The sequence below is a fragment of the Cygnus atratus genome, chromosome 3, assembly GCF_013377495.2.
Source record: "Cygnus atratus isolate AKBS03 ecotype Queensland, Australia chromosome 3, CAtr_DNAZoo_HiC_assembly, whole genome shotgun sequence".
Classification (NCBI taxonomy): Eukaryota; Metazoa; Chordata; class Aves; order Anseriformes; family Anatidae; genus Cygnus; species Cygnus atratus.
The window spans coordinates 93,919,325-93,940,190 of NC_066364.1; the positions used below are offsets into that span (position 1 = coordinate 93,919,325).

The 20,866-nt window shown below is 39.0% G+C and overlaps 1 protein-coding gene across 1 annotated transcript in view; it reads left to right on the forward strand.

Annotated features, from left to right (window-relative positions):
- Nucleotides 1-20,866, forward strand: part of THADA (THADA armadillo repeat containing) — a 166,635-nt gene that overhangs the window by 97,867 nt on the left and 47,902 nt on the right. The window contains exons 30-31 of the mRNA XM_035559176.2: nt 2,673-2,788; nt 18,190-18,275. Coding sequence (XP_035415069.1) covers nt 2,673-2,788; nt 18,190-18,275 — 202 coding nt within the window. The remainder of the gene's footprint in view (nt 1-2,672; nt 2,789-18,189; nt 18,276-20,866) is intronic.

The window sequence follows — 20,866 nt, forward strand, 5'->3', positions numbered from 1 at the left end:
AGAAAAAGAGCAAAATCTAAAATGATATTGGGAAAATCAGAAAAGTAGTCTTTCAGCAAAATGGTGTTCAGTACAGAGCAGTTCAGAAGGTGTAAAAACAAAATGAACAGAAAACCAAACCGCTGTCGTTCCAGGATGTCTCTTGCATGCAGAACACCTGTTAACACAGGGAGAAGAGTTTGTTTCATTGTTCCTGTCATGAGGGGCCCCAGTTGGATCTCTCTGTCCAGTAAGTGCCTCACTAGGAAAAAATCTGGACCAACTGAATGGCGTCCAGAGAGCAGTTGTTTACCATGAGGGCAAAAGTCAAGGGTGGGAGTGGAAAAGAACACCTTACTTCAAGAGATTGGATATTGCATGCGAAACACTTGAAGAGTTTCCATACAAATGTTTTGGAGTCTGCTTTATTGGCTGGTTTCAAGATATTAGGACAGTCAAGCATTTGTTTCATCTAAGAATGCTTAGACCCTACCTCGATGTTTGTGTGAATTACATAGTCTCTTGACATCTCTGCTGTTCCTGTGCTTGTTCGAAATTACTGCAGCTGTTCTTCCACTTGAATAATTTCACAAAAAATAGCCCAGATGAAATTGTGTCAAGTTAATGCTATGCGGCAGTACTCGTGTTTCCAAAACAAGCAAACAAACAACAAAAAATAACCCTGGGAGCAAGTGACAGCTGGAATGTGGGAGACCAAGATCTAAGATGTAAAAATCTGGATATAAAGGCTTTCTTCTTCCCAGAGCGAAGCACAGGCCCCTGCTTGATCAGTTAGCTATAAAATCACTACTTTGTAAGTATGAAGTGCTCATACTCTCACAAGTGTTTTCATATAAAATGCTCGTATGTGCATTTTTAGAAGTAATCTGTAACATCTCTAAAGTCTCATAAATTCTGCACGTCACTGGTTGCAATAAGTAATCAATGGAGGACATAATTTTTCAGCTTATATAGAAACTCTGTCATGTCTATCTATGTGTTTAACCTGGGCAGGTAAACAGAACTTCAGATTTTGGAGGCTGAAGTAAAGGAAGAGGGAGAGTTAGCACCCTGCTCCTCTAATTCCAGCTTCCAAGCTACCTGTGCACAAAACTCCTTAACTTGAACAAGGTCATTCCCATGAGGCTGCAGTCCCGCCCCATCTATCTCCATGTTTTTCAATGGGGATGGGTGTTGACCATTCACTCACATGCGAACGGGAAAGGTAAAAGCAGAGTAGGATGATGTAGATGTTGTGGCTTGTGTCTGAGGAGAGTGTCACACGCTGTCCTTCCTGTGCAGAGGGTGAGTCCTGCCGGGGCTGGCCTCAAGAGCTCATCTCCGCTCTGCAGCTGGTATCAGCTTTCAGCTGCTATCCGACATTTCCTCTTCATGCTTGTGACCTAGATGACTATACATCCAGATGAACATACGCTTTTTTTTTTTTAAACTCCATTTTACCTGTATTTTAAAGAGCTTGGAGAACTTGTTTTTAAATAGCACAGGAAGGTCTCAAAGAACAGGAATTACTTGCTTTGTTGACCAGGCTACAGGTTATGCTTTCTATTTTGGTATCGTGAATATTTTCCTTCATGAGGGCTAGGATTTGCCTAGCGGGCTTTTACGAGAAGCTCTGGAGGAGGTAGCACAGTGACTTCCACAGCCCCGTGCAGGGAGTTCAGCCAGCTTCGTCCTTGGGAAGAAAATGGTGCGAGCCTCCTCCTCCCCTGTGAACCCATCTGCCTGCTGTGCTTGCCCGGAGCCCTGAATGAAGGATCTCAAGGACAGGAATGAAGATACTTTGCTGTCAATGCTTTGGAGCAGTTATATATGCTAATTCTTCTGCCTCCAAAAAGCTCTTTGCTCAGGGTGTAGACTACGAGGTGCTGCATGCTTTAAAGAGCCTATGTAGAGTCTCTGGGCTTCAGGTCCCTGAATGCCTAAATTTTAAGTTTGGATTGGGTTTGGCAGCCATAGATATTTGATACGCACTGAGTAAAGATTCAGCTATATTTATTTTCCTGTGGGAATCTGTCTTCTGGTTTTATAATGCAGAAGTTCTCGTGCCATGAATAGGGTAGTCAGGACTCACGGCACCAATTACTTCAGCAAATGAAACAGACTTCTTGCACAGTTTCCTTGACTAATTCTAGCAGACTCCTATGGCTAACACATACTCATGCATTTATGCTGTAATTCAGCAGAAGGTCCTCTCAGCAGCATTGTTGGCTTATGTGGCATTTGCCTTTGCTGCAGCTCTCTACCCTTGCCTGTCTCTTTGGTTGCACTTGTGCAGTGCAAACAGCCCCGTTCCCTCCGGCAGGCTGCTGACGTGCTCCATGGCTGCTTCCGCTGGCACCAGCGAGCAGATGGCACCAAGAAAAGGTGGAAAGCTGAGGGATGCTCAGGTTGGCGAGGGCCAGTAGCGGTGGTGTTCAGCAGGCTGTGCTCTGTTCGCTCCATGGATATTAGTTAGCATCTTCCTGCGCTTTCTGTGTAGTGTTGCTTACTTGCTGTGAAAAGGGAATTTTGAAGAATCGGCAATTTAGGGATTCCATCTGTTCTTATGCCAGATGAATGCATGTTTTTGCCTGAATAACAGTTGTTCATTTTGCAGGTGGTTTTCATCTGAGCTATTTGGAGGAAAAGCAGTGGCTAGAAACTGATTTATTTATTTATTTATTTTTATTCAGGTTTTTCACTTGCTGCAGTCATACTTGGAATCAAAACAGTTTGTTAATTCAGACTTTCAGCAGGGACTGGGTGACATCATTTCCTGTATAGGAACCAAACTGTGGTTGGCTAAAAGGTAAGATAAAGCACAAGATATATGCATATATATTTGTATATATAGGTTGCTAATATATTAAGGGTTGGGCTGATTTATTTTATTTTGGAAAGCTGGGTTTATTTATTTCTCTAAGAATTGTGTAAAATTTAGATGCTGTTTTTTTAATCCAGACTTTTTTTTTCCCCAAATATTAAGGGATGAAACAACATGTATTCTTTGCAAGCGTATTTTCTTGTCTTTCAGTCTTCTTTTAGTTCATTTTCAGCTAAATATTATAGTCCAGTCATGTAAAACAGAAACAAACAAAAACGTCATGAATGAGAATGTCTACAGTTGCAACCCTTTTAAGGAAAGGATGAATGTTGCTTCTGGGCTAAGAAAAATGCACTATGCATATATTATGCTATGTTCTCTGACTTGGCCTTTACAAAAAGATAGGTAGGAAAATGTTACAGCATTTGCAGAAACTGCCAAAAGTACTTAGCTGGCCACAAACAATCCAAGACAGCTCTGGAAACATTATCCTTAGGTTTCTGTAAAAGAAGGCCATCTTCAGATCTTCAGATGGACTGCAGTCCACACTGCAGTCAAGAAACATGCTTTTTTCTTTTTTTTTTTTTTTTCGTTGGAAATGTACTTGATCTTAGCAATTGCTTTTGAACATTCCTCATCAAAAACTTTAAAGGAAGCAATTGTTATGGAAGGGGAGCACAAGTTCTTGCATAGATAAGTGGGTAAAGTATTCCCCAGTTCAGTTTGCACAGTGGAGGGACGTCACCAGTAAAGTCCAGTGAGAATCTCTGATAGAAGCTCATGTTGCTTTGTGATCATCAAAAGCAAAATCTAAGTGATTTGGAGAAGGGAGGTGACTAGCATTTCACTGCCAATGATAACTGAATTGAGGGAATCAAGATATAGTTGATCTTCAAGAGATAGAAATGTCTTCTGAGTGGGAGTGAGAATGACGAAATAGCAGGTAAAACTTGGTGTAAGTAATTGTGAAATGATGCACATGAATAAAGCAGTCTGAACTTTACTTGGGCAAATGTGGTCAACTCTGAGCAGATTTTTACCACTTCAGAAAAAGATCTTGACCTTGTACTATGGAAAAAAAAGTTGCCTTGATTCTCAGCAGAGCCCAGGAAGAGAGGGCGGTCAACTGTTATAAAAGGAATGGAGAACAAACAGAGAACACACGTTCTGACTTAGTTTATCTAGTAGCCTGTGTTTATTTAAATACTGTGTAACTCCAAGAGAAGGTACAGTAGAAATGAGGAGCAGTAAAATGACTGGTGATGACTACAGAATGGTTTCTAGATGGAGAATGACTAAATATGCTGAGATACATTTTTTTAGCCTGGAAAAGGGACAACTGAGGGATGACATGGAAACCATTTTTCATGCTATGAGTCACATGGAAAGGGAAACAGATGGTTAGCACTCCTTCCAGTGCAAGGTGGCAGATTTGAAATAAAATAATGAAGATTTTCATGTAATTTTAGTTCAGCTGTGGAACTTCATGCTGCAAGATACTGCTTTTAAAAGTTCTATGTTTTCAAAGTCGTTTTTCATAACTCACCTTTTTAAGGTACTTGTCATATTAGTACTAACTTTTTTGTAGTATCCTGAGAAAGGAAATGCTTTCAATCTCTCTCTGAGGTTGTGGTATGTGGAATCAGTATTTGCCCAGATAGATATACTTTCTCTATCTATTTTCTATGAAAAAAAACATAGTTGCATGTTGTAATATTAAACCTCTGTTTTTGTGTTGCCAGTTTGTTGTATCCTCATGTTCATATTTATACATTCTTAATTACACAGTTAATGCTACACACACACGTGTATATATATATATATATTAGTCTTTCTGCCAGAATTCCCAAATTATATGTTACAAGCATATAGATTTGCAACACTACATTAAGGTGTTGGTGGTGGTGTTTTGTTTTTTTTTTACCAAACAGAAGCACTTTTTGCAAATTTCTAATGTACTTGATCATTCTCTCTAAGTCCATACAGTTGTATGTCCTTAGACACACTGAGCCAAGGATGTGCTTTCTGGTTTCTCCTTCTCCCCCTTTCTCCCTTTCTTTCTCTTAAAAAGGCAAGCAAATATCCATGAAATATTTGGTAGCCAAATTTGCTTCCAAATGTGTTTTCACCTTAAGACTACAATAAATAATAAAGCTGAAAAAAAAATTTGCTTGTATTTTAAGTTTGTGCTCAAGATAAACATGTTCACTGTGGTGTGATTTAAAAAAAAAAAAAAAAAAAAAAAAAAGGAAAAAAGAGATATTGAATACAGGGTATTTCCTGGTAGTTTTGGTTAGGGAACCAGGCAGCTTCCGTCAGATTAGTCATGGCTACTATGACTACTGCAAGATGCAAATAATAACTTAAAAACAAAAAATTGAGAATTATATTTCAAGGATGATTGTCCCAAGATGCATGTCCAGGGAAATTTCAGAAAATAAATGCCATAGATCTGTCTGAGAATTCAGGTAGAATGTAATTATAGCTGCACTGAAGGGAAATTGATTTACAGCAAGTGAGAGATGAGGCTGATGTTTTCACCTTTCTGTTGTTTTGCTTGATAGTTGTCATGACAGTATTCTAGCTATGTCAGAGTCATTTTGAAGGAGGGCAATAGAAGTGACATCGTAACATTCATCGTAACGTTTGGTAATGTTACTCAGTCAAACTCAGTAATGTTAATAACTTTATTTACAACAAGAGGAACATTAAGAATAGCAATAACGATAATAATCGCTTATTTTTCTTGGACTGTCAAGTGAGTATCCTAGTACACTGTTTGACTTGTGTCTCAGCCTCGTGTGCTTCTCTGTGCTGATGTATTTAAGTGCGATGGATCCCACAGATCGGAAGTAGGAAGAGGCCAACATCCACCTTCTGTAAGATCTCAAGGAATTCAGCGGGATTTGGATTTGCTATAAATTTAAAATACAGATGAAAAGAAGTGAAAGTTTTCTCTTCTGACTCTTCTAGCAATTTTCCATACAGGATTTTGGGCTAGCTTGGGGGGAGAAGGACTGGAGGTGAGGGGCTCCGTTAGTACCTGCCCTCTCCCTCCGTGTCCATTTCAGTGTGCAGCTTTACCACTGGTACTTGGCTCTGTGGAGCTGAACAGAACGGCTCTGTGATGAAGGACGGTGGGCTTGTTTTGTTGTTTTGTTTTGAAGGAGCTTTGGGAGGTCGCTTTGCATACAACTGTGCGTATTGCACAGTGTCAGTGTGTTTTTTATAAAGCTAGTCCTCGCTAACCTGTTAGAGTTGTTTGGGGGAGTTAACAAACATATAAATAAAGATGATCTGATTGATCTGCTTTGATTTCCAAAATGCACCGGACAAGATCCTTTACCAAAGGCTGTTAAAGAGATTAAGCAGTTGAGAGATAAAGGCGCAGATCTTTGAATAGTCAGATTATTGGTTATAAGAGGAAACGAAAGGTAGGAGTAAAATGTTGAATTTGCATGGTGGGACCAATAGGGGTTTGTTAGGATCTGTCACGCATAAGTCATCAGTGACCTGGAAGAAGCAGTGAATAGTGAAGTGCCAAAATATCTTCTATTTGGTGATTATTTAATGTAGCAAAAGTAAGAGCCAGCTGTAGGGAGCTGTAGTCTTAGGAGATTGAGTATCACGATGATAACAAGACGGATGAAAGTTGCATGGAAAAAGTGATGGTATCTGTCTAACTTTGCGTGTGGTATGATGGTGGTCTGAGATGACTTTGGAGTGATAAATGTGTTTTGTTCCATAAAAATACTAGTTCAGTGCTCAGAGGCAGACTGAAACAGGAAACTGAAAATTGATGGTAAAGAAAAGAAGGAGAACAAAGCAAAGCATGTTATACACCAGTGTGCAGCTGCAGCGGGAATGTGCCACTTCTGGTCTTTTCATCTCAAAACAGTGCTGGAGAACTGGGGGGGAGCATGGCAAGAATAATCAAGGTTTGGAAGCTACTCCATATAAGAAGTGTCTGAATACGCTAGGACTATGACACTTGGAAAGCAATGATCCTTCATCTGTCTGCTGAACTGGGGGTCGGTGGGTTTTGGTTTATTGGGTTGTTTTACCTTTTCAGGACAAGAACCTAATTCACATTGTGATCAGTGGTATAAAATAGCTTGAGAAACTATTGCATTATTCCCTGATAACATACTAGTCTCTTCCCTTCCCTTTGCCCCCATCAGATTTTGCTTTAGAGAATTAAAAAAAGGCCCAGTTTCCCCAAACAGAATTTTGAAAATATAGTAATTTTTCTTCCACTGGTGTTGTCTGTCTGTTAAGGCAGACTTACAATGTTAATGGCACATGGCTGCTTTTTTCCTTTTGTAGCGTATATTAGAATATCAGAAGAACAAACAGAAAAGAAGAACAAACAGAAGAACAAAAGAAAAACCTTTTTTTCACTTTCATTGTTTTGCGCATATCTTTTAAATATGAACTACTCTGAGTATCGAAAAGCAGTATTTCTATTTTTGGTGTTTGGGTGAGTGAGCCCTGTCTTCCATCTGCTTCTTGAGGTGAAGCTTGAAACTTCATTTACAGGTTTAACTTCATTTGGCATTCTTTATTTTGCTTTAGAAATGGGTTTGTTTGTTGGTCTAAAGAGTTTAAAGTGGTTCAGTAATGTTATTGCTCCCCCCACCTCGGGTATTGGTTGTATTTTTCTGCAGAGATGAGAGATGCGGGGTGTTTGAGAAGAACGAATGTTCCGAAGTGCATGAAATACGTCTTGTTTGAGGACTGAGGTGATGGAATGAAGTGGCGGAAAGTAGACTGAAAGCTTCAAAAAATAATCAGCCCTTGAAAGGTTTCAAAGCTCTTTCATGTGACTTAAAAATAAAAACTTGATTTTTTTTTTAAAAAGAAAAAAAAAAAGCTCAACTGCATACCAAGGAGTTCCAAGGCGAACTCGAGGTGCCTTCTGTTTCATAAATACAGAGAGCTGAAAGAGCAGCCTTTGGAACTGGTGATTTGCTGCACAGAAGTCCCGGAAATACCTGTCTTGTTTCACTTGTAGCCTTTGGCATGGCAAAATATTGGTACTGGAAAAATTGTGAAATGGCATTGCACAGCTTTGCTGTAGGATGCTGTCTTCCACAGTGCTTTCAGTCTGGTTCCCCCCCCCCACCTCCCCACATTCTTAATGGAGACCACAGGAGGGGGAGAAAGACTTTGAGGTTCTGCCAGACGTCAAATAATATATTCTGCTAACCTCTAGTCATGTGCCGTTTCCTAGCTGAGAGCTTGTCTGCACTGGGAAAGTTTACTTTTAGGGCTGCTTTCCTGAAACTAACTAGCATGGAGTAGACCTGTCTAAACCCACCAGGCTTTGCATTTTGCAAAGAGTCACTAGTTGGTCTGGCACGGCTTGCCTGCCGTGTGTGCACCCACCCAGCTTTGTAACCTGAGTGCCCCCTGCTCTGTTGAGCTGCTCTGAGCCCTCTGCGTCCTGGATGAGGCTGTCAAAAATACCGGGCTCTGATGGAGGAGCACAAGGTTCAAACTCACTTAACGGGCACATGCAAAAGAGATTAAAGCTGGAGCTCAGACCCGGGTTCGCTGCCAGCTGAGGTACTGGCTGCTCAGCTTTCTCCACGCTGACTCCAGGATGGTCCAGCTAGACGTGCTTTGAATGAGGGAAATCCCACGTGCATTTTATGATGCTACAGAGTACATTAACTTACCAAGCTGATGGCTGTGGCGTTCCACCAAGCCTCTGCTGTCCCCTTTCCCACCCGCTTTTGGCAGGGTTGTGTGAACAACAGCAGGCAGGGAATTGGTCTTAGGAGGGATTTCCTGCGAAGGGTGTTTGTGCTTGTGGCTTCACTATGGTTTCAGGACTTAGTGGCTCAAGAAGTGCAACCCAAGTATGTCTTTATTCTTCTTGTTGCCTCTTTGGCCAGACAGCAGGTCATTTCTAATGAGCAGACAGAGCAGTGGACAAGGCAAGTGTTTTGTGCACTAATGGTAGCAGCACGAAGAGTTTCCAGGGGGGTATGCAGGCACATCTAGGTGTAGATGCAAAGTGACCGTGGACTGTGAGCAGGTTTGCAATAGCCCATTTGGAAGGAGGATGTTATTTGGGATCTGGGAAGGGCTATATAAACTTTTCAAAACAGCAAGAAGGCAAGAAGCAAGAACTCCTTGGCAGAGTTGACCAATTCTTCAGATAGACTCGTTGTCTCTTCCTCTGTCCTTTTTTGAAGGACAAACCTTCTTGTCCTTCAGAAGCCATGCCTGTCTTTGTCACCTTCCTGTTTTCTAACTTTTCCACTCCTCTGTATCTGTCTTTAAAATCTATACTTTCAGAAGTAAGTTATCTTTGATCTGTGGTCTATATGCATTATACAGCTGCGTTCAAATTTGAAAATAGTTCTAATGACTGAGCCTGCCTCTATGGAAATCTTTTTACAAGGTTTTAAATCAAGAGGTTGCTTTCTGTCAGCTGGGCTGGAGCAGTAATTCTTGTGTGCACTCTTACACAAGTGAAACATCGAGGGAGAATGATTTTTGTCCTGTTCCAGCTGGAAGCTAAGCATACCAGTATGAGCAGTTGCTGCACATCAGGTGTGCAGTGGTAATTTATTAATCTCCACTTACTGAGCCATGAGCCTAATTTAGTGTCTTTTATATTACTTCTTTTGAGAGCACAGTCATAACAGTTACGTCGTTCTTTATAAATGTATTCTTGGAGGCTTCCATTTAGACCTTACGTGCTTTTAGCAGACTAAGGCAAGTTTCTGCGCTGCACTCTTTCACCAGTATCCTTAACACAGCTACAACTTGCTTATTTATTCAGTTGATGATTGCTTGGTTTGGAACATTTGCTTTGGATATCAGTATAGACATGTTTTAACTTCAGACCCGAGTTGAAGATGTACTTTGCATAAGATAAAATGTTCTTTGACTCCTGTTCCCAAGTACACTCCTAGCTTAAATATGCAAACTCAGGGAGTATTAAGAACTGAAGAACGTTACTGAAGATGTGCTCTCTCCACCAATGTCCAGAGTAGGCACAAAACGTTACAGTTATAGGTTTAGGGCATAAATCCTCACTCGTGTCTGAAAATGATTTCCAATAAATAAACCAGAGTTTTAGTAGCTTGCCTCTTCATAGGCCAAAATCATCCATGATATTAATTAGGTAAAATTCATTAAATTTGCACATGGGATTTGTTTGACCTCTCAGATTTTTAGGAGGCTGCTAAAGGATCGCAGGTGGTTCTCATTAAGAGAACAAAAAAGAAAACAGGATTATTTTATCCATCTGGTATGCTTTAAAAACAACAACAACAAAAACCCCACACCCTTCCAGCATCACTCACCAAGGACAACCAGAGCACAGTTTTTTTAGTTTATTTTTTCAATAGCTGAAGCTCAGGAGGTTCTTGGTGATATCACAATGAAAGGAAAAAATACAACCAAAAAAACCCACCACCACCAACAACGAACAAAAACCTTGTGTAAATTCTCTACCCTTACCAGGGAAACTGACATTACAGCAACATACTCGTCTGGCTTTGGGGGTGGGAGGACAACTAAATGACCAGACCAGCAACTTTCCCTTGGGAGAAAATGTCTGCTATAATCCAGGATGAGCTGATCTTACAGCAAGTCACTCTTATAGTGACTTAGAAGGTCCTATAGCAAGTCAGGGGGGCTTTTCGCATGGTAATTACTTCAAGAAGATATCAACAGCACAAATAGGCAATCAGATGCCCTGTTACTCGATGTTTGTATTTCTGTGTGGGTGTTCCTGCACTTCCAGGAACTCAGCAAGGATTACTTGGTAGTGTAGGCTTCGTTTTTTTGCTGTACTTTTTTTAAATGCTTTCCATTAACATTTAGGTCTATTGGCCGTGATGTTCACTGATGTGCTGGTTTTGTATTACATGGTTAAAAATGTTATGGCCAAAGTTTAATAATTAAATCTATTATTAATGTCTCCTCAAGAAGATCAGAGGAAGGCCATGCATCTTTTGTCATTGTTGTTTCAGTGCTATGTGGCATGGGCTCCAAGAGAAAATAGATTAAAATATGAAGGTTGCCTTCTAGGGAAATATACCCCCCCAAAAAACAGTCTTCAGACTAGTGCAGAGTTGAAAAGCTAATAACCAAAACATTAGGAGATTTATCTTTTAATCAGCTACTTGTTATATGTGTAGGCGTGATTTCCATAAGCTTTGTGGTGTCCATGAGTGACAAATGCTTATTTTCCACATCTCTCTCAGTGGTCAGTACAAGGCCAGGTTGGCCTGCTTCATCAGCAACACTGTAAGGATAAAACTCCCTATGGGCTACCACCTAAGGATTAGGTTGAGTTGACTTCATCAAGATTCAAACATCACAGGAGATGCACTTCGTGGTGCATTTAGAAGATTTTTAGCTGATGATTCTAATCTAGGTCTTCCCAAATTGGGGAGGGAGATGGCTGGGATTTTTTTTTGTTTTCATGTCAGTCTTAAATGGTCAAGTACCCCTTCCTAATTTAAGTCCTACAAAAATATTCCCAACAACATAACTGAACATCATGCACTGTATTGGAGAGTGCGTAAGTGTCTACTAGTGAAAAGTTGTAGCAGAGTGAATCACTTCAAATGAAATCGTATATTTGTGGAGCAAATTGCAGGCTACACAAAAGAAGAATAAGGCCATGGAAAGAAGGAAAATACTTGGCAGAGATTTGCCATTCTTCAGGAAGCAGTGAGCTGGAAATTAATAGGGAGAGAAGATATACTGTAAACCTCAAATTTACTTACCAGTTTGCCAGGCTGAAAAGATGAGTTTCTGGAAGACAAAGGTTGTGAAACACAAAATAGGAAGATGCATCACAAAATAGGAAGCTGCATAGATGCTGTCCATAAATACCAGCTGACATGAGGACATGTTGGACCTCAGTGAGAATTCTTCCCTCAGGTACCATGGCTAAAGATGGAATTCCAGTCCCCATTGTATGCAAAATGTCGACTTACCAGAGAAATTTCTGAAGTTCAGAAATACAAGAATTTGTGCAAAGGCTTTTAAAGTATCCTGTGTATTTATTAGAATATGGTGCTTATGAAACCAATTTGATTTGTCTGTTTGAAGCAAAAACTCTACCTAATACTGGTGGCAAGAAAGTAGAATTTGGGGCTTAAATTCAGCAGCAGCAACCTGATTTTTTTTTGCCAGCTGAAATAATAAACTTAGTTGATGTTAGAGTATTTTTTTAGACAATAATACTTTACTTAAACAGAAGAACAGCATAGTGTTTAGCTATTGCAGGTTTTCTTTTTTTCTTTAAACAAGAGGCTTTTCCTAAAACACTATTGAAAAGCTTAATGCCATGAAGGAGTGTTCTCCAGGAATTTTAGTTTTTTTCAGCCTTTCCAAATGCTCTAGAAACATACAGCATTCCAGCAACAGTGACTTTTTCATTAAAGACCAGATAAGGAGTAGGCAGTTCATTTAATTAATCGTTTGCTTTGAAAACCAATGTGAAAACAGTCACCCAAGTCATAAGGATGGGTGTTGTCTTGTACTTAAGGCAGCAGTGAATTGGCGTTCAGAAGAGCTGCCCTTGTAGTCTTGCCGGCACTGGTTTCTTTACCCAGACACTTATGAGTGTGTTGTGAACTTTTTGGACAAAATACAGGGATTTGTAGGCAGCTTTGTAAGTTGTGTAATTTTGACTGGAGTTCTACATTAGCTTGATTCATGAGCCAAATCGCATCATCAATTTTTAAATATTGGGGCTGAAAGTAACCAATTTGAGTGCATAGATTAGAAATAGCTGAAGTCAAATAAACACTGTACTTTACTCTGAAAAAAAAAATAATGCTGATACCCTGTGCACTTAAGTACTGTTTCACTGTGACCAAAGGTGATGCACCTATTACATGTTATTAGGATGATATGCATTTGAATTTTTGTTCTTAATATTACCTTAAAGTTATTTAATACTAAATTCAAGTTTAACAAACGAGATTAGCTTATATTCATAAATCAGCATGGGTTGGAAGAATTGAAATCATTCTCACTCTGAAAAGCTTGGAAGCTGCAAAATGCAGAGCTTGTCTCAGAGCTTTTCCACAAGTGTTTTTTGGGTGTCCCTAGGATAACTAGCTAACTACACTAAGGTATGTGTAACTAACTCACAGGAGAGATGTTCAGGGCTTTTGTTTAACAAGCATCATCTGGCAGGTAGCGTTCAAAATTTGTTACAAGTGTTTGTTTGCTTGAGTTTGAGCAAATATGCTTTGATTTTTATGTCATTAAATGTTTAGTAAATATAAGTCGCTGTATGTTTATAGTTCTTGTTCTGCTAGTAGTTATGCAACATCTGTTTCCGTATGAGGAGAAAATATGAGCGAAGAGCTCTGCCTCTTTGGAAAATACTGAATTTCCACTGAGTATAGAATAACTGAAAACTGGTATTAGTTTATTAACACCACCAACTTCATTTTCATAATCAGTGACTTGTATCTGTCTTACTTATGTAACAAATGCGATATTATTATTGTTACTGTTGTTGTTTATACCTAAGTGAGGTGATGCTCTTTCGGAAAAAGAGGAACGTTCCAGGAGACAAATATTTGTTTTTTTTTAGTCATCTGATTGAGTCTCGCTGGAAGTTGGGGCTTTTGAGAAGAGAATGGGAATCTGCAGAATTTGTGCATCAAAATTCTTTGGTACTTGCTCTACATAAATGTGTCTTGGCCTTCCTCATTTATATGTAGAAATTTTGATGGTCTTCAGACCTTTGTGAGTAAAGGAGCAAGAGGCTATAAATTTAGTTTAACTCTTTTCCCAGTGTTCTGACAGAATCGAGGCCAACTGGGTGAGCTCTCCATGTTCTTTCTTCCTTGTTTCCCTTGAAAGAGAAGGTAATTGGCTCTGTAATTCATTAATGCTGATCTTCTTTAAAATAAACAGTAATAGAAAAGAAAATGAGTATGAGAAGTTAAGCCATATGTTCCTGATGCAGTTGGAACTGTGCAGGAGCGGGGTACGCAGGAGGTCTGTGACCAAATACTGCTGATTTCTTCAATAAATGCCAGCTTGCTTTGTGTCAAATTTGCTGTCCAAAGTAAGCAAACCAGTGACTACCTTAAATTGAGCATGACTCAACTGTAGAAGGTGAATCAAACCTTTAAAAATAATATTTGTGGAGCTCCTCCTCTTGAGAGTCTAGGGTCAATTTCATGTTGCACAAGTCTAAGGTGCAGTCGGTGGTAAAGGTGGCACAGAAATCAAACCAGACCCAGCCTTATTGTAGGCTCCAAAGCCAGCTGGACCAAAACGCAATACTGTGCGGGAAACTTCTGGACATGGCGATTTAAATTTACATTTACAGAGAGGAAATATCTTGTGAGGGGTATGCTTCCTGATTCACCTACCAGTCTGCTTCTTGTTTAATACACATAGCTTACTGTTACTCCAGTGATACAGTATTCTGTGACTGCTTTAGCTGGGCCTCTTTGCAGGCGTTGGAACGCGAGCCCATGAATTTAAAAAGAGTATTTAATTTTGTTAACCCTTTTATCTTAAAAAAATTTCCCTGACTCAAGCAGTTAAGAAAAGGTTTCTTTCTGCAAGCAACTTCAAGTGTTTTCTAATTTTATATTCTCATACCAGAACTGAAAATGATATTGCAAAGTCTGACAACCCCTTTGCCAACTACTTGCTCAGCCTTAATGATAAGAAATTGGCTAGTTTTGGAACATGGTGTTTTCAGGGTCTAATCCAGAAATCTGCTGGAATGTGTCAAAATTAATAGTTTGGAAACCAATGGCTGTGCTTTCAAATTTGTATCTGCAGTTCAGCCACACCTATTAAAATAAAAGAAAATAATAGAATACTTTATATGTATATATATATTTTTTTCAAATTGAAAATACTGTTACACTGGAGCTTAGGGGAATTAAAAAAAAAAATCTGTAGGTCCTTTAAAATCTTCAATCACTTCAGCATTTTTGACTTCATTTGTTTCAGTCACCTTACATCTTCTGTTGAATTTCGTGATGATCTAGTGGGGATACAACAGCTTCTTCTGTCATTATTTTGTTCTTCTTTGTGAAGTTAGAAACTCGTTACCTCTGGGCCTTTCTAAGCAATGATCCTTTCAGTTTCTGCCTGTGCTTCTGAAGGTTGCAGATGTCTTCTCCCATTCTACCTGGCAGGGGAAGCCTGTGACAGTGCTTGCCTTTTTTACCTGTTACTCAGTGCAGCCCAAACTGACTTCAGTCCTCAGGACAGCCTTTGGCCTCTCTTCAGTCAGCTATGTTGAAATATTCATACCGGCTGTTGGTGAAATGAAACTCAGTGGTTCTCAGTGAGCTGATGTGTATTGCCGCTTGGGAAGTCAACACCCAAGTACAGCATCCTGAAGCAGTGCTGGAAAATGTAGAGTACACTTCAGAGCTGAGTGAGGTTCCTGGGGCAGGCTGGCTATGAACTGAATCCGAAGAAAAACAAAAAATGATGTGGTGAACTTCTGAAAATTGTGTTTTAAGGCTTCTGGACATGTTACACAATGAGCACGAGGTCTTTAGTACCAGCTGTTTGACTTCACAGATGTGCTGTTGTTACACCAGCCTACCTCCTAAACTAGACAAAACATTACCTTAACAAGGACAGCGTGGATCCCTGTGCTGACATCCCTAGCCTGCTAGCACTACATACACTTAGTAGTGCCAATACAGTACTACTAATTATACAGTACTGCTAAGTACAATATAGTGTCTTGAGATCCATACTAAATTTCTGTGTGGACATACCCCAAAATAAGAGAATCCTACCAGTCTCTAGCTCAGATACAGTTTATCATCTGGAGTGAGCATATGATGTATTTATTTCCATTAATATTCAGGTTGGAAGGGAAGTGAACTAATTTTTGGGGTTTGGACAACTAAAAGAACGCCGTTCCAGATGCCTAGAGCTCCCACCCTTGCTACCACTGTGACTTTCTTGTTTGGAGACAGATTTCCTCAAAGGTTGTTTACGAGAACACCAGTTTATTTGGGTATCTGCGTTAAACCAGAAACATCTTGTACTCTTTCCGTTCTCATTGTTTAAGTTTTGCATGAACAGGTCATTTTAAATACTGCACAGTGTATCATTTGAAATGTCCTGCATGTGATTTTTGGCTCCTAGATCTGTTATGCAGATCAAAATCTGATTGTCATGAAGACTGAGCTTTCTGCTACAGTCTGAACAACGCTGAAATTTCTTGGTTTTGGAAAAACAGATTTCCTGTTGTGTCCGTCTGGCGCATACGGCTGAGAATTCACTAGCATCACCAGAGCGATGGAGCAAGCCAAGAACAAACATTTGGCATGTTCCAACCTGAAAAAGCCTCATTTCAAAATCAAAACATGCATATGTGTGTACTCAGAATGTAGTAAATGCTTAAAAGCTGGACCAGAATGAAAAACGTGTCAGTATTGCTGTTGTCCCTTCTTCAGTAAAGGTTGCATCAGCCATGTTTTTCCCAAGACACGGTTTGTGAGCTGGAAATTTTCTTCCCAGTGAAGTGAGTGAATAACAAGTTTTTCAAGGGACCTGAAGCGCAGTAGGCCTATTATGAACCTCATCTTAATGTAAATCTGTCATGGCTGCTTTCATCCATTTTACAGGTATCAGAGATGTCCCAGTTTCTTCTAAGGCTTTGACTCATCTGTCTCTCCCTTTTATCATGGGTTTAGCTTCCGAGACCTTAGAGTATTTCTTGGTGGTTTTGTTGGTGGTGGTTTTTGCTTTTTTTTTTTTTTTTTTCCACGTAGATCTGCCAACAGCTTCATACCCAAGATACAGAAAAGAGTTCTGTTTAGTCAATGTGGACAGAAATTAAATCTTCCTAATACAGCTTTTCAAATATAGGCCATATTGAAATTGCCTTGGCTTCTCATGGTTTCAGTTCTTAGTGATCTGCATCTTCTCTGCAGGCAGGCTTTTGGCTCTCGTGCTTTAAGGCAAGTGATAAGAGGCAAGCATGGAAGTGTTTGGGAGGCTCATGACTCCTTCACTAGTAATAAAGTTCCAAAAAAAGATATCGCTGTATATGCAAACAAACAAAAAAAATCTATTAAAAAAGAGAGTAATAGCTTTTAGTCTACTGTGTGTTATACCTAATATTGAAGACCATGGAATTAAGCATAGGTAGTTCATGGTTGTTACAGAGTTTATGACTGAAGGTGGGAGTAGTGTTTCTGGCAGTTGTCGTCTTTTTAACATGAACATAGACTAATTCTCCCCAGGCAAATACAGCTGCCAAACTTCTATGCAAGATCCTCAGACCTTTCATTTTTATGTCACGATCACATATTTTACTTGAAAAACTTTTTTTTTTTTCCCTGAATTTTAAAGATGTTACAAAGTTCAAAATGTTTGCTGGAACATAACTAATTAACAATTTTTTGAAAGAGCTTCAAATGTCAAGATAAGCACACACAGTAAGTGCCAGATAAAATAAAAATGAAATATTGAACAGAATTAGTCATACTTTAAGATTGTGCCTCTTGATTCTGAAAGTTTTTGTTTTAGTGCAAGTCCCATTGGACTCATCAGAATAATTTCTCTGTTTTGAACTGGATTTCCTGTTCACATATGAAGTAATACTTCAGGAAAGGTTTTCCTGGCTGAAACATACAGTGATAATAATATAAAGAAAAATAAAGATATTAACTTCATTTTGCATTTCTAATTGGAGAGAAAACATTTATCACTTGTTGCTTGAGGAGATGGAACAGGAAGTAGCTTCTTACCAATCTGTATTATATGCACTATATCCCCTATATTATATGCACTATATATATGCATATAATAGGGGATATATATGTATCCCCTATATATATGCACTATATCCCCTATATTCTTGTCCAGAAAAAAAAAAAAAATCTAATTTTAAGAACATGCATGTCTCTCTAGTCGTCATAAAAACAATGAAAACATTATGGCTTTTAAAAAGATGTAGCAGACACGTATCGTAGGGAATTTTCTATTTTATCAACTGGAAAAATAGTACCTGAAGATTTATTTTTGTTAATGCATTTAATTACACAAGTTATCCATGCACAAAATAAAGGCTTTCCAAGGCAAGCTGAAGTATCCAATAATGATGAAATGTATAAACTGAGATTTGGATGGGGAAAGGTGTTGGGATTCTGTTAGGGAAACTGTCATTTGTAGTGGACCAGGATGTGAAGCTTAGATAACTTGGCCTAATTATTCTGCACATGCAGTCTAAATTGATGAGTAGTTGATCTTCATTAATTAAGTAAAACAGACTTAAGACAGTCCATCTAGGAAGTGACACTTGTAGTAATGCATTTTTCTAATTTGTTGTTTCACTGGTTGTTTCTGAGCATGGATGATATGCGTATTTCATCATAAGTAATTTGATTTTATAGGCCAAATCCTTGTTTGGTGACCAGAGCTGCTTATCTCGATGTCCTTGTGATGCTGAGTACTCACCTGGGGAAGTTCCAGAAGCAAGGTAAGTCAAATGTGCTGCTCTAGTAATCAGATTGAATATCTATGTGGAAATTTCTAAGCTGTGTTGAATCTAGAGAGACGATAATATATTACTTGTACTTGCAGTATCTACTGAGTGTTGGAGTCCTTCAGGTGATCTAGCTGCTTCATATAAAAGGGCCATTTATTGTGCCTTCTGTAGAGCTAGTCCTGGAGACTGGCGATAAGAAGAATGGGATACTGCTCCAGGTCAAAGCTTGAAGCGATGATTTTGCAGTATTCCTAATTCTAGAACTGTGTAACCACAGAAAAGATGTCCTTCAGTTTTCCAAAATGTTTTGCTGAACCAAGGCTATAAAAACAAACAAACCACAGAACATTCCTGCTTTAATCTTTCTCCAAAACCATGGAGACCTTCTGAGACACCTGGAATTCTTTCAGAGAAATAGCATTTTTTCATATTTAGAAGTTTTATAAGAAAGAACTATGAGAACTTCTCTAAATGTCTCTTTTATATTGATTTGTTATCACTGTAAAGTTTTTGAAGGACCAATCAGAATTATCAGTGGTTTTAATGATTGCAGGGTGTTGCTTGCAACAACACAAAATGTACTGTAAGCTATAGGGAAGAAGAAGGAAGGGATACCCTCACAAGTGTGACTGTGTATAGGCAACTTTAGGTCAGGTGTAACTAGCTTCCTTGTGTGCCTGTTCTGTTCATTTCTTAAAAACAACAGAATAATGAATTAACTTAGCAGTCTAGGAAGGGAGTTAAAGAATAGTTTTGTTGTTTTTTTTTTCCATTAAAATTCTTAGTGACTGATTTTAATACTGCATTTAATGCTTTGGAAGAGTTCTTCATTTCAGATAGTCTTCTTTTGGCGGCTGTTCGTTTTAAAACTAATCCCTTCTGTTTGTGGTGTATGGCAGGTGCTATTTTACTCAGAACTTTGGTAGAAGTATTCCTTTTAATTCCATAACTGCTGTTCATGTGCTTTCTTATGAACATACAGCTCAAGCAGTTGCTCAGTGTTGGGTAGCACTGGCGCTACCACATGCCTATAAAGAGTGATAGCTCTCTGGAAGATGAGTTGGTGATGATTGTGTCTGAAAAGAACTTGTTCAGGTAGGCTGATGCAGAATCTAGCCCTTAATAAACTTACGTATACAGAAAACAACTCTCACATGTGGGTTCCACTGTACCAGAGGAAGACAGGGCGATATGGGACTCTGGGAATGGGTCAGATCTTTCATGTGCTGTGAAGAGTCAGCCTCTCACATGGGTCCCAGATGCCAAGGTCTACTGATCAGTAAAGGGAATTTCCAGATGATGTTGCACCATAGTTCTCATTCCATCACGTACTGACCACTGTGTGTGACTTAGATATGGGCTACATGCTGTATAGGGAGGAACGCACTATAAAGCAGTTTCGACATGGCCTGCCTGCAGGGAGGAGTTTTTCTCCTGACTCCTTAATGTTTGTTTTGGGTGGGCTATATCTATAATCAGTAATTGCCTTGTTATAATATACGTTTATTTAAGTTTCGTAAATCGTGACATGCCACTGACCTTGGTGATTATCCTTTGTAATAAATTAAAAAAAAAAATCTATCTCTGTATCACATCTGAAAAAAAAAAGTCCCTTCTGACATATTTGGGCTCATCTTTCCTCATTTTCACAAGTACTCTGTTAACAGTAGCTCCTCTTTGGAATTAGTTTTCACACTTTTCTTTTAATCCTAATCCTCTATCTTTTCATCTCTTGTGATGTGAATAATCCCAGTCTTTATGTGTTCTCTTCATGTTAATTTTTTTTTCCTCTGCTTCTGATGATTCTCATCACTCACCCCTCAACTCTATTTCTGTATTTCCTTTTCCAGGTGAGTGCTCTTCCTTTGTTTACTTAATGGGCTTCCTATATCCTTTATCACTCTGTTTCCTATTTCTATTTTCTTTAGATTTTGGTCTGTTTTGTTTTTTAAATAATTGCTGCACATTTGCAAGAGTCTCTATTGACCTCTCTGCACTGGGAAACTCCTCTCTTTTTTCAATGCCCCTGACCAGTGAAGAATAGCCCTTTGAGCCTGAGGGACTGCAGCATGCTGTGGCTGGATTACGGGCTGTACTGGATTCATTTGTTTTCCAGAGCTCGTGTGGAGTGTTCTGAATGTGAGTGCTGTATGGTAGAAGAGTTTCTCTAGAAGGGAAGCAATTATTTTTGCAGACACTATCTGTTGAGGGACAGTTCATTAGAATAACAGAATCATTAACATTGTCTTACTTAAAAATGTCATTCCTATATAAATTTAAAATGATGCATTTCAGGCAGTATCTACGAAGAGTAAAAACTTAGAATGGAAATTTGTTTTTGAAAACTTGAAGATACATTAGGGGCAATTTTATATATCAAATGCAGAAGCACTTCTGAAGTGAAGAAGTAATATGTTTATATTAACTAGAACCTGAGTGTCCCATGACATAGTGAAAGAAAGACTGAACTCAGCAGTTAAAAATGAATGTTTTGAGTCTCACATTAAAATGTTCTGTAAGGAATAATTATTAACTGAAGCTTTATACTTCTCTGAGATCAAATATCTTACTCATACATGTGT